The sequence below is a fragment of the Maylandia zebra genome, linkage group LG15 (assembly GCF_041146795.1).
Source record: "Maylandia zebra isolate NMK-2024a linkage group LG15, Mzebra_GT3a, whole genome shotgun sequence".
Classification (NCBI taxonomy): Eukaryota; Metazoa; Chordata; class Actinopteri; order Cichliformes; family Cichlidae; genus Maylandia; species Maylandia zebra.
The window spans coordinates 16,452,174-16,466,852 of NC_135181.1; the positions used below are offsets into that span (position 1 = coordinate 16,452,174).

Here is a 14,679-nt window from a genome sequence, read left to right on the forward strand (position 1 = left end):
TATATGGACAAAAATGAAACTGGGTTTGAAGAAAGCGAGGAACAGATAAAGGTAGCAGAGAGAGAAAAGGGAAACGGAGACAAGAGACAGAAAGAGAGAAATAGAGGTGGAACGGGGAACGACGATAACTCGTCTGGAATACAGCCAGAGTCAAGCGGGACCAGGTCCAATGGCAAACCACAGAGGCTGCCTTGTCCCTTTCCCCCTCCTTTTGGTAGACAGACAAACGGCTGGATTCATGTTGGAACTAAAAGGCTTTGTTCTCTACAGATGCAGCTTTGAAAACAACAACAATACCAATAAACACTAACAATAACACCAACGACAGAAAGCTTCATATCAGCAGAATCCAGAGGTTGGAATTAAAAAATGGAAAACAAAAGCAAAGGAAATGAAACTAAATGAAACAGAACTATGCTAAAGGCAACCAAACCATGTCCCTCAACATGAGGTATTATGAAGAGCCAACAAACACAGCCATAAAACCATTGTGAGAGGAGATGAAGCTGAAGAAAAAGCAGAAGAAAAGAGGAGAGGAGGGGCTGGAAAAGAAAAGGTTGACAGGAGATGCAGCTAAAGCCAAGTTAATCTGTCCAATTAGTTCCTGGTAATCCTTCCACTGTCATAAGTAAGACAAATGAAACTCCATCCATTTATTCTGTCTCTAACTCTAATTTCTCTCTGCATGTGTGCTTCTCTTTCTAGGCCACATTTAAGTACTTAAAAGGTTCAAATTTGCCCTCCAACATGTTTTCAATTTGCACTTGGAAGCTACATGGATTTTGAGAGGCTAATTATGAAAGCAGCAATTAAGTCCAAAAAACACTATCCATACAGTGCCGTGCGAGTTGTTTCAAATTATGAGGCTGAGAAAAATAAATGGAAATCCAGCTCGTGTCTGATGATTAAAAAGACATGCATGAGTTAAATTCAAAAGCAATTCAAACATAAACGCGAAGCAAAGAGGGAGGAGTCCACAAATGTCTTTTAAAGGGTAAAGTTGGCTCTGTTCTTTATTCTTCTTATTACCCATAAAACTCAACATTACTAATACCAATAACACCTCTTAGTACTTTCACCTTTTGGCTTTTAAACAGTTCGAACATTAGTGTGGTGTGGAATTGACTCAGATCAAACTACAAAGCACATGCTCGTGGAAATGAGGCCATCCAACTTGCAGGATTCATTAATAGGTAATTAGTTGGTTTTATACTTTTCACAGAAATGGTTTCACAGAAACAGCAACCAGAACCTCAGTGATGTAGTATCTCCTCCGTCTCACAATCCATATGGGTCACAAATGTGACCTTGACATTCACCTTGTTTGGCTGCACTACAATCTGGCCAACACTCCAGGAGGAGTGCCCTTAAACTTGCACAGTTTAGGTGATCATAAAGGAGCAGTGATTCTGGTTAATTGCAGATGCACTGCACGAGCATGAGCACACGCTAAAAGTTTAATTTAATTCACCAGACCTGCTTATCAAGAGTCCAATCATATTAACTCATACAAAATAGAGATGATGACAGTACACTTTAAAAAGCAGTGTATTTTAAAGTGTCACATTATTGCAACAAAATGTCAAAAATGGAATAAAATCGCCTTTCATGCAGTGTTTTAGCTCATATTTTCACTGTTTTGCCACAGCGCACAGAACATGTTGCATTTTTTTTATGAATTTCATTAAATTAAATTTAAAAAATGTCTTCTGAGCATGTGACATTTTTGGTTTAGGAACTACAGAATCTCATGGCGGTTGCAAAGCACTTTGCTGAAATCTATCCATGAAAAACTGACCCCTGCAAATAAGAGACCCTCCGTTAGATTAAAAAAAAAACCCATTTGCCAGACGAATGTGGACCCACACAGACAGAACATTACTGTAAAACTGACATGCACAGCAAAACACGCTCTGTCGCTAAATCTGTTGGCTGCTCTTTCAAGAGACTGACACTTAAAAGTGTTGTACTGCTGGTGTGTGTGTCTGTGTGTGTGCATATTCACATATAAAAAGAAGTACATATGACATAGTGTGTGTGATTCCCTGCAGCATCTGTGTTTGTGTGTCTGGAAATGTGTTTTGTGATTCTATTCTTCCATAAATCCAAGCGATGCTGAGCTTGTGCAACATATGAGAAATACTGTGACTCTCTTGAACTGCGTGTGTGCTCAAGCCTCAGCAACTACGATTTGTCTGTGTGTGTGTGTGTGTGTGTGTGTGTGTGTGTGTGTGTGTGTGTGTGTGTGTGTGTGTGTGTGTGTGTGTGTGTGTATCTAACCTCCCATGACCAAGAGGTTTTCAGCAGAAAATTCAGGATTTGGATTAAAAGCTACTTCATCACCTTCTTCTGTCACACACACACACGCACGACGCACACTCACTAACCCTTCAGTTCAAGTTGATTATATTTCACCCTTCAGACAAGAGCAATACATCACCACAGAAGAAAAATCGAGAAGAGTTGGAGAAGAGAGACAGAGAGAGCGTGAGAAAGAAGCGGGGACAGAGGAGAAAAAAATGTAAACGGAAGAGATGAAAAGAGACGTGAGGACAAAAGAAGAGAGGAAAGGAGGAGATGAAATCCTTCCTGTTATCATATCAATTGCTCAGCAGTGTGTGTGATGTCTGCTCAGTTTTTTATTAACTATATTGGTTTTTTAATTAAACAGTGTTTCGTGTGGTGGCACGCTTGGGCTGATGCCTGATGCTTGTGTGTGTGTGTGTGTGTGCATGTCTTCATCATATTGTATTAAACTAAATATTCAGTAAACTACAGGTGGTGGGATCAGACAAACCTAACCAAACAGAAAAAGCAAAGGAGTCATTACCATTTAAATAACATTCCTACCCCGTGCCTGTGTGTGTGCCTCACTCTAACAACAAACACAAACACACACAATCCAACTCCAAGGGTGTGTGCACATTTGCATGTGTGTGTGGATAATCTCAGTTACGCTGGAAACACAAAGGGAGAAGGTGGGGAGATTTAACTAAAAACATCAGCATATTATTCAAAATATAAGTAACGGTGCCAAATCATACACTGTATATAAAAGGTGCGACTGTGACCTCACATACTGATTTGTGGACGACCATTAATTTTCAATTCAATTCGATTTTATTTATATAGTGCCAAAGCACAACAGCAGTCACCTCGTGGCACTTCATACGGTAAGGTAGACCCCCTACAATAATAGAGAGAACCCAAAAAATCTGATGATATGGTGTGATTGAAGCTAGACTGCAGTGGGAAAGAAAACCTGGCAGAACCAGGATCAGTTGGGGCAGCCATCTGCCAGGACAGGTTGGATCAGAAAGCGAGTCAGAAAATTATAACAGATATTTTGAATGTCACCATTTTATTTTGTTTTTTTGAGTGATCTACGTAAGGACAGTGTGTGCTGGTACTGTTTGACTTGCCACACTCTAAATCATATTGTCTTTTTTACTCAAAAGTAGACTTTAATTTACAAAATTACACTATTTTGCATTAAATAAGACCTGCAACTTGTAACAGAAAGCATAAACTAGTCATAAAAGACTATGGAATGAATTTATTTGACTGTATATTAGCGAGATGACTTTTGTGAAACCTCAATTTATACAGTGACAAAAGTAATATTTTGTTTTTGTGCAGAACCACATTACTTTTCTTTATAATTGTAACACAGGAATTTGACCTCTTCGCTGGCCTTGACACTGAAAGTACTCGCCTAATGTCTTTCTTAATATCAGATTCCACTCTATGGCTCTCATAAAAAGTATTTTTCATATCCCTGTTTCTCTCATTAAAGGAGCATTTCTAAATTGCCAGCTTTAGTTTCTCAGCTGAACTGGAGAAAATTGTTCATGCATTTGTCTCAGCGCACCTAGATTGCTGTAATGCTCTATATACTGGATAAATAATCTCTTACACACCTCCAAGCTATACAAAAAGCCATTGCCAGACTACTAACTCGTTCTACTAGGTGAGATCAAATTGCTTATTTTATACTTTCCACATTGGTTCCCAGTAGATTTTAGAATTCATTTTAAAATTCTTGTATATGGAACATAAATGGACAAGCTGCAGATTTTTTTTTTTTTTTTTTATCTCAGAGTCTTATTAAACACACTTCTGCTCACAGTCTTTGGTAGCTAGTTGTTCCACATACGAAACTGAGAACTGGGAAGACACAGAGCCTTTCAGTTTGTGGCAGCTAGGCTTTGGATCATTCTCTCACTCAACTTCATTTAGCTGATTCTGTGGACTTCTTTACAAATCTGTTAAAAACTTAGTTGTTTACAATGCTTTCTGTTGGGATTATTTGGTGTACAGAAAATGTAACATCCACAGCAAAGATTAAATACCAGTCAGAAGCATGCTAGCTAAGCTTAAAGGCTGAAAACATGTGAGAACAGCCTGCATGCATCTGTCCAAAGGTAATCTACCTATCAGCAAACAAAAGTGGCTCATCTTTTAGTTCCCTGTTCAATGAAAAGGTCTTCAGTATTAGATCTCTCGTTTCATCCAACTAATCTAATTGATCTGAGGAATGTTTGTTCATAAGGACATTTGCTGCACTGCTACTGTCTGAAATGCATTTGATGAATAACTACATGCCAGGAAGTCCTTCTAAAAATCATAAAATATTAATGCCTTAATATCAAACATCATAATACACTACAGTTTTTTACAGTCAGGAAAACAGAAAATAAATCAGATGTACAGGATTCATTTTTTTCTTTAGTCTCTAAATTCATAATCGCATTTTCTAGATTTGGCCTGTTATCATCATATTACGTAGATTACAATGAGTTTACGTCTTTACCAGCAATGTGTTCCAGCATGAATGAGGAGAAGAAGATTAATTTCCTCTTCCTGTCAAACAGGAAACTGTTCAATACACGAGTCGCCTGAACAAGTCTATGACTTCCTCTCTGTCAATAAACAGACACCACATACGTGCAGATCCATTCATTGTTAAACACACACACACACACACACACACACAGGTTGGCACACATCAGTCAGACCCTGTGGTTATGAGTTTTCATCTCTCTTTCATTTTTATTCTCCAGTTTCATCATTCTCTCGCCTCTTGCACTCTCTCGCCCCACTCTCATTCTCTCTTCTCTTTCTTTTCCAGCCTTATTGTTTTTCATCATCTCTCCATCGCTCCCTTATTCTGTTTCTCATTCAAGCTCATTGCTTTTATTTCTGTCTCTTTCTCTCTCATATCAACCCTCTCTCTCGCTCCTGCTCCGTCTCTCTCCCTCAGGCTAGCTGTGTTTATATTTCAGTCGTTTATTTCTACAAATGTCAGACAGTGTTTCTGCCCTCCGTCTATTGATCCACAGAGAGCGAAAGATGGGGAGAGAGAAGCAGGGAGAAAAGGGGGAAAGGCAGTGAAAAAGAACGAAGCAGAAAGAAAGCTATAGAGAAGGCACAAAGGGAGGTATGAAAGAGGAAGAGTAGCAGAGAGAAAGCAGGAATGACAGAAGTATAGAAAAAAACAGTATAAAAAGTGATAGAAAGTGCAGAGAGCCTCCAGTGTTATAATCACTCTTTTGCGCAGATCACTGAGCAACCAAGAACTGACTCAGGCTCTCCCCTCCTTTCTTCTCCAATTCCACCCCTCGCTACACCTCTCCTCTTCCTGCCTGTTCATTGTACAAATATCACCCTACCAACTAAAATATATATACCAAGACAAAAAGAACAGTAGATGGACAGATCGATAAATAATAAGACAAGCAGAAAAAAGCCTGTGTGATCAAGAGGGACCAATTAAGTAATGCCATCTGTGACTTCTTGCTAAACCTGGCTGATCTTCTTTTAGGAGAACATACATAAGGAAGGACTCTATTGACAAGGCAAAGTCTCTAATCACAAAATCAATACATTGAATCCTAACTCTTCTATGTTAACATATTGCAGCTGTCCTACCTGCACATTTGGTCCGAGTAATGAGCGGCGGACCAGGTTTCCCGGTACCTCCCTCTCCTGGTCTGGTCAGTAAGACCCTGATCTCATACTCTGTGTCTGGGTCAAGATGCCATAACTTGTAGTTAGGAGAGTTCACAGCATGAGTCTCTGTCCAGCTGCCAGATGTCATACGGTACTCAACCTATTAGAAAGAATAGAAAGTATTAATCCGAACATCAATATTAATGTCAGTGTCATATGATAATCTCTGGAATACAAAGGTTTCCTCCATGACCAGATACCATGCTTCTGCTTATGACTTATAACCTTGTGAAAATATGCAAATGACAACTTGTAATCATGTTTTTCCTTATTTTCTTTCATATGCTGGTAAATTGCTGGATGTACATACTAAGCATGGCAAAGAAGAAATCAAGAAAAATAATCCCTGTGAACCAGACGCTTGTCTCCATTTTTAGACAATTTTCTATGATGTAAGTGAAGGTGGATATCCACAACAATGTTCTCTCAGTCACATGACTGGTGTGAGCACAGAAACAAACCTATAGTTTAAGTGTTTTATTTGCAAGAGGCAGACAATCAGAAGAAAGCTTAGAGGTCAGCTTTCTTCATATAAGCTAAATCGGAATTATTCATGTGACTTAGAAGCCACCTGTTTTCCTGTAAGATTATAAATGGTAATTGTTATGGTCTTTGTTAAAGGTTTGTTAAGTAATTACATAATTTGTTAAGTTTGCATGACTACAATGCCCCAATTTACAATGTTAAAATGTTAAAAACATCCAGTACTTCAAGACTAACACACCTCCTTTAGTATTATAGGTCCATCTCCAAATATGGAGTTAGCATTGAGCTGAATTAGTAGATAAGTGGGACCGACACCGAGCAGCTGAGGTGGTGCAATTGGGTGCGGAGGCTCTGGGGAGAGAAAACAAAGAACAAGAACATGTAAGTTGGTTTCGCAAAAACAAGGTCACTTTAGGGTGGCAGCAAACATAATAAAGTCAATCTGATAAAATACCTCATTAGTGGTCACATGATCTTTGTGAACTCAAACATTTTAAACAGAATACCTGCCAGCTATGACAACTGTCTAGGGTCTAGGTCTTGTAGCCACGACACCCACTCACAACACGAGCTACGTGAGCATCATGGCTAATTAAATGGTTTAAGATGCTTCATAGGGCTGCTTAGATCCCATGTCCTTTTACTAAGAATAAAATCATAATAATAAAGTTTACACTCTACACATGACAAGCCTTTTACCTTCCTGAATTAAAAATACAGACTAAGCCCTTTTCTGATGTGAAATGTGTGCTTTTCTTACTTCTTCTGTTAAAATCAAATGGATTTTTGGTCCATGAGAAAGAATTTGTGTAAAAAATGCTAATTCAAATATGACAGAACATCTTCGCTACCACAAGACTGTGAATCTACTATGTTAAAGCAACAGCATGAGCAGTTCCCCCCTCTGCTTTTTTGTTCTATAATCTAAATCTCAAAGCTTGTACTGGCAAGATGCAATACTGAAAACTAAAGCGACATCCCTCACTTTCCATTCGATCTACCAAAAGAACCCTCCCAGTAAAAAATGCACATAAGTTGCTAACATTCCTATCTCTCCCTCTGTTTTGACAAGGTTGTTTGCTATGCATCACCATCACCCGAGCATCAGCCACCAACAGGCCCTGACTTAGGGGACTGATATTTACCCATCACTCCCCAATATCTCTGTGCAAATGTTTTCTGCAGGACTAAGACGATTAGAGCCTAGAGGCCAAACTCTGTTCTACTTGTCAGATGGCTTTTGGAATTCAAGTCCTTATTCAGACTGAAATCTATGCATTATATAAGCATCCGAAAAATTTAGAGACATCTCAAAGGGGATCTGGTTACCATTATTAAGTTTGCTTATTTGCCCAAACATTCAGCTCATCAACTACCCCTTTGTTAGGTGTAACGATTAATTACCTTACAGTATCATTTCATACTGTAAAATAAGAAAAAAAGTACAATTGACTAAATAACGGCAATTAAGTTTTAAATATTATGCACAGTATGTAGTTTTACTAGACGTATGTCCCTGTAACACGGCCACAAAGTGCTTGGTGAATAAATGATGTGTTTTTACATAATGTGATGGATGCACGATGGTTTCAGGGCCAGCCAGATCCCAGATAACTGTCACACATCTGTGACTGACAGGCTGAAAACACATACAACCTTTAAACACAGTGCATCAAAGTTTGATCTACTTGACACATCTACACACACACACACACACACACACACACACACACACACACACACACACACACACACACACACACACAGATCAACGCATGAATTAATCACTCTCCTCACACACATGCACTGTGATCTGTCTCGCATGCAGTAAATCATAAAGATTTTTATCTTTCTCAGACACACCACCAGCTTCAATCACACCATATCAAAGCGAGTACTGTATTATCTAAATTAAATGTGTGTGCCTGTGTGTTACGGTGTATGTTGCTCCATTAACAGTTATATTTCACATTACTGTCACCTGTTTTTTTTTTTTCTTTGTGTGCCTGCGTTGTCATTTTTGTGTGTACTGAATGTGGCTGTCAGAGAGGTGCGCACGGGAAAGCAGCGCTTTAGCAACAGATGAAACACTGAAGTTTGACAGCACGCGCACACGTGCAAACGCAGACACAGGCACAGGCAGGCCAATGAAGCTGAATCCAGATAATGAATGTTGAAGTTACTTCAGAAAACCACCAACGTCAACGGCATGTCATCCCGCAATGCCATCAAATAAGCAAAGTAAACAACCCGATGATAAATAAGCAGATGAAGAAATGAAGCAGATTCACAATGATGCATTTTTAAAGGGCACAAAACAGTAGGTTTATTTATTTTTTTAGCTTGTGTGTTAGCTTGAATGCGTGTTTGAATGTTGCTTAAAATCTACTGAATATCTAACAAATAAATAATACACATAAAAATGAAACAGTAAGAAATGTAACTGGGTCATTATGAGACTCCAGAGGAAAAAAAACAAAAGCTGGAACAAGCTCAAACTTTACATTTTCTCCTTGTTTTGTTCCATCACTTGTCATTCGTGCAACTGACCTAAAAAATATAACAAATCATCAATGGTGTTATTCCAATATTTTGCGGTGGAATTGCTGTCACTATCTTTTTTATTATTAATCACATGTGTGAACCCTCTCATCGTTCTCAGGTTTTTGGGTCGAATGTAAATGAAAATAAGGAAACAAATGAACACTGGGAAAGCTTCAAATGTATATGCGGATTCTGACCTACACTGCCTCTGTGATTAATTTCTTTATATTGTCATTCATTTTCTTCCGATATGGAATAGAGCAAGCAATCAGAAGCTATTATGAAAGATGTTTTGGTAGGTTCTGTGCTTTTGTGGTTTGTAATGTGGTGACAGAGACAGTCAGACTAATATAAGAAAGGAGTGGAAAAAGAGAGAGTTTTCATTGGTGACCGGAGCCCACCAGGAATGTCCTTTGTTTTCCATCGTCAGCAACCTTGTCAATAAAGTTTAGCTTTCACAAACCTTTGCTGACATCACTAGGGAGCTCACTGGAGGTCATGTGACCTACAGAACTACAGAAGTGTGCATGAGCGTGCAAGTGTGTGTGTATTTCAGCTGCATTAACAACAGTCCAGTGGTAGTAGTTTTGGTTTTCTATAGTTTTATATAATGCCTGAAGCTCCACCTGTCAGTCTAACTTAAGAGTGTGCGACTGGCGACAAGAGAAAAAGGGACATTTTAGAGGTGGACCACTATAGCTTAAACCAACTGCAGGAATTCAAGCAACTTGTGTGTGCACATAAGTCTGATACATGTTTGTGTTTGTGTGTGTGACAGTAATATTGCAGGAGATTTTTAGGCCATGGGTTGTGTGTAATGCAAGCTGGCATGGTGATGTATGTGTGTGGTGATGATGCACTCTGTCACCAAAGGAACCAGAGGGCAAGGCTTTATTAGAGCTCGCCTCTGACCAAACCAAAAGTGACACGCACATACATATACACACCCAAACACACAGTCAGACTCTCTCATACCTCTCGTGCTGTTTATCTACAGTAAAACTTGTAAAGGCAGAGCTTCTGCTTGCCAGCATCCATCCATCAGGTCTTAAAATTTTGGGCTTTGGGCTATTGAACCTTAGTACTGTTTTGGTACACAAGGAAATGTATATGTAACGCTGAATTTTAAAACTGGCCTCTGGATATTTGATCAGATCTTGTATATTTGTTTGGAAAAGCAAGCGACCCAGGGATGCTGAGTTGACTGTTATATTGAGAGAAAACCAGCAAGTAATCTTGAGAGAAGCTACAGCTTGTGTGAGTGACGTGTACTTCTTTCTAAAAACCAAGTATCTATTGATCGCTTATTAAAGTTTTACAAACGAATAATAAACAAATCCCTATATAATGTGACAGTATTTTATTCATCTGGATTTTGGCCAAGCTGCAACTCTTGAGTTAAACCCCACAAATTAAAACTGTATAAATGGTTAAAGGTATTATGAGGGCGGTTTTAAGGGGCAGGTCGGCTTTGATAGTCTGTCACTGGAGTAGATGTCCAAGCTGTGTGCTCAAGTGTACAAAGAGCCCACCTCAGGAGTCTGTGCTCTAGGTTCTTTAATGGAAGCTCTGTTGTTTATATTGCATGATATTTAGCAGTTAGCAGTTATCTGTGTCTGAGCAACACCCATGTAGCCTGTGTTTACTAAATAGGCTTGGTAGTTAGCTAGTAACTTAGCCGTCATATGCTTTTATATTTCAACAAAAGGGAAGAGAGGCGGAAATGTACATATAAGAAATATCTTGGAATCCCCTGTCACACCTCTCAAGCTCCCAAGACACACCTCTGTTTAAAGAAATGTGATTCTTTTCTTTCATCCTGACAGCCTCCCCACATGATAATGGCACATCTTTGTCATCTACATGTTATAAATATCAATAGACTATTCCTGTGAGTAACCTTAGTGGGGCAATTTCACATCCTACAGTGAGCCACTTTAAGGCTTTGAAGATGAAACCTGGGTTATTTTTTATGTATATCATATTTTGGCACATCCATATGAGTTCTCCCTTTTCCCGTTTTCCTATAATCTATATAGATGATTCCTCAAGTAATAGCCCATTCCCAGCAGTTCGCCTGCTAGCTTAAATTTCACAATAAATAAATATTAAATATCAAAATATTCAGAGCGAAAATATTAGCAATGCAGCAACACTGTCCATATTCATGGTTGTCAGTGTCCTGCAGGAGCCTCAATTATCCAACAAGCAGACTTTTCAAAAAGTGAAATAAACATATTCTCTGTTTCTTTGATTTCTCTCTGGTTCTCTTCTCACATCTGATATTACCAATAAATAAACATGAGGCTCTTCTCCTCCCACATTCATACATGCAGTCCTTATTATTTTATTGTGACATCTTTCTAACGACCAGATTCAAGATCAATATTCATAATCACCAAAATTCCTCAAACGTCCAACAGTATCGTTCCTACTGATTGTTAAAAAAAACCAAAAACACTGGCTGGTTATGAAAGACACAGCGTTCTCAGTGCACCGTCTTGAACCTGAATCTATTTTCATACATGTAGATTGGTTCCTTTCATGTTCGGACACATATCTCCTGCTGTGCGAGTTTCTCATCTCATTCCTCTTTCCCTTCTCGCAATCAAAAAAAGATGTTCACAATAAATAAACATTAGCCACTTACGTTTTCCTACTAAATCAGCAATGTCCTGAAGATCTCCTTCCATTACTGCCTGATAATCCTCATCAATAAATAAATAAAAATCTGTTTATATCTAGTGATTTTTAGCCTCACAATAGCAGGGTTAGGGTCAAGTGACACAGAGAGTTGAACCTCTATGCCAGAGAGTGTAAGAGCACCTTTATCTGAGGTACGCCATCTAATATTCATGGCGCTCGTTCCTGCTTTGATTTCTTATTTCTTTCTGCTCTGACATCTCCTATGCAGAATAATAAACATGACTCTGCTCTGCTGTTTACATATTCACACATATTCTTGATTCTGATATGGATATTCTTTGGATAATGAGCTATTTACATTTAACTTTTCTCCACCAACTCCTCTCTTCTCTTTGCTCTTCCTTCCACCTCCCCACCCTACCCACTCCACCCCCCTTCTGTCACTCCCATATCATTCTTTCTGAATCTCTTTCGCCTTTACCCACCCCAATCTGCCCCCTCCACCCCCACCCCACCCCCCGTGTGTCTCTCTGGGAGATGAATTGAATATGTAAGCTATTGGATGTGAATGAATAAAGCATCCCATCTCAAACACACATTGGTGACACCTTATTAACCACATGTCAGATGCACATGACAGCTGCAGCGCGCGCACACACACACACACACACACACACACACACACACACACACACACACACACACACACACACACACACACACAAATACACAGATTCGATTCGCGTACACTCAGACACAGCACGCCCATGCTGGCATAGACAACAATTGAGCTATCTCATCCTCATATAAGCATCTACACACACAGACGGAGCATTTGCACCCACATTCAAACACAAGCGTAGCACACATAGATCTACATACCCTCCCTCATTAGCCTATATTGTGACTTTCATTTTATCAGTCAGTCACAGTGAAACACAAAGTTGATCATAACAAAAAAAAACACACAAACACACAGAGAGGTCAAGAAAACAGCTAGCCAGGGTACATGGAAGCACGTAGGATGTAACTCAGCATTAACCTTTTAATTACAGAGTTAGTCTATTATTAAATCACTCTTTCATATGATAAGACATCCTCTATATCAGGGCTGGACTATTAATTTTCATAAGGGGCAACATCATGAACTAAATATTTTGCCCTTAAATGAAGCTTTAGTCCAAAATCACTCGTTATTTACTTCGTGCTGCACTGGAGTCACTGTTGACTGTCCAAATTAACATCACTGAATTAAACTTAATTACTTAGCTAATGATAAAATATGCTATTGGCAGCTGTGATTTAAGCTAACAAATTTGATAAATGGATCAAGCTCCTGTGAATCCTGATTTTGTTTACTTCTGTCTGACTTTGTTGACACACTGTATTAAAATTTAATACATTGGGAACTTTCATTGTACATCCAAGAACTCTTCAAAAAAGCTTATATATATAAATATACTACTATCAGATTTTTAAAAAAGCAGCAAAGAAGTTGACAGAAAATCTATTAAATAACCTTGAAAATGTTTTTCAAAATCCTCACCTCTGACGATAAGCGCAGCAAAGTTGGACACCCCAGAGCCGCGCTCTGACTGGGTGACACAGCGATACAGATCTTGATCTTGATTAGTGACTTCTTTGAGGTGGAAGGAGGCAGCAAACCGTCTGTGGTTGATGTTTTTGGTCAGAGCCACTGGAATATCTTCTCCATTTCTCCTCTACAGACAAACACACACAGACAGACAGATCAGGTGTTGCAGCGGGTATGAAGGGTTAAATGCCTTGCTCAAGGTCAGCCAGCACTGACCACAGACACGTGCGCACACACACGTGTGTGTACACACTCTCATCCCCCTCTGCTTCGCTGACAGCAGGTTTGAAGGTCATGACTACAATAGAACCATAATGAAATCAGCAGCTATTAAACTCTTAATCATGTTAGCTGCTAGATGTATGGCCTGAAGTCAGTCAGTGTGACTGTGACTGCGTGAGTGTGTACTTGTGTGTTTGCGCAGTTGACACTTTATAATTGGACATACAAGTCCCAAGGGTGTCACATTCAGTACACTCTTTGTGTTGTTAAGTAAATAAAGCTATATACTGCATATTTATATTATTTTACAAGGAACTGCTCGCATTAATCAGCACAAGAATGCAATGACAGATTTAGCAAGGCCTTGCTCATTTTCATTTGTACTGCAACTTTATGAAGACAGAGAGTCATATAATGAAGGGAAAGTCTGTCCCAATTACAGAAAACATGCTCTTAGTTGAGTCCAGTGGTATAAATTTTCTCTTAACTTATCAAGCCTTTCTGGCTTTAAAGTTGACTTTCTTAAATATGTTTTTAACTGTCATATTCTGTAAAAATAAATAAGTAAATAAATGAAATCCATTCAATAATGTTGTATTTGGGTACACTAAAATGAATACCACTGTTAGATGTGACAAAACAGGCTGTTTTTGGATCTGGACTTGAAAGGCTGCGAATATTATTGCAATTTAAATACTGCTAGTTAAATAACCCCATAATCATAATTAATCGTTTAGATCTGGTCTTGCTACAAATGCCTTGTAGAACTTGTTGGTGTAATAACAGCACACCACACACGTTTTGCAAATGTTTTCTTGGTTGTACCTGTAGCCAGAGTTTATTGTTCGAGGTGTCTCGCCCCGTGGCGATACACTGAAAAGTGGCATTTTGTCCAGCGTTCACCTCCACATCCCCAAGGCGCAGGAAATGAGGCGATTTATCTGCAGGAAATGAGGTCAAACAAAGAGGCGAATCAGATTAGGTTTACAGCGAGAATATATGTATTTGTGCTTTAAAATGTTTTGATTTTATTCCTCTCTTTAAAATGGAAATGAGGTGACAAAACGGTCACCTTATCACAAACACACAATACATTTCAGGACGATGGGCCACCCTGAGGAATATGTTCATTTTTGTCATTATTATGTTTTACTGGACCACAGCACAGTACTGAC

General features: G+C 39.0%; 1 protein-coding gene across 21 annotated transcripts in view; it reads right to left on the reverse strand.

Moving 5' to 3' along the window:
* Positions 1-14,679, reverse strand: part of ptprk (protein tyrosine phosphatase receptor type K) — a 105,503-nt gene that overhangs the window by 34,161 nt on the left and 56,663 nt on the right. For all 21 annotated transcript variants that reach the window (XM_012919008.3, XM_012919015.3, XM_012919014.3 and 18 more), the window contains 4 exons: positions 14,330-14,445; positions 13,235-13,409; positions 6,737-6,849; positions 5,932-6,112 (listed from right to left, as the gene is read on the reverse strand). In XM_012919008.3, the coding sequence (XP_012774462.1) occupies positions 5,932-6,112; positions 6,737-6,849; positions 13,235-13,409; positions 14,330-14,445 (585 nt within the window). The remainder of the gene's footprint in view (positions 1-5,931; positions 6,113-6,736; positions 6,850-13,234; positions 13,410-14,329; positions 14,446-14,679) is intronic.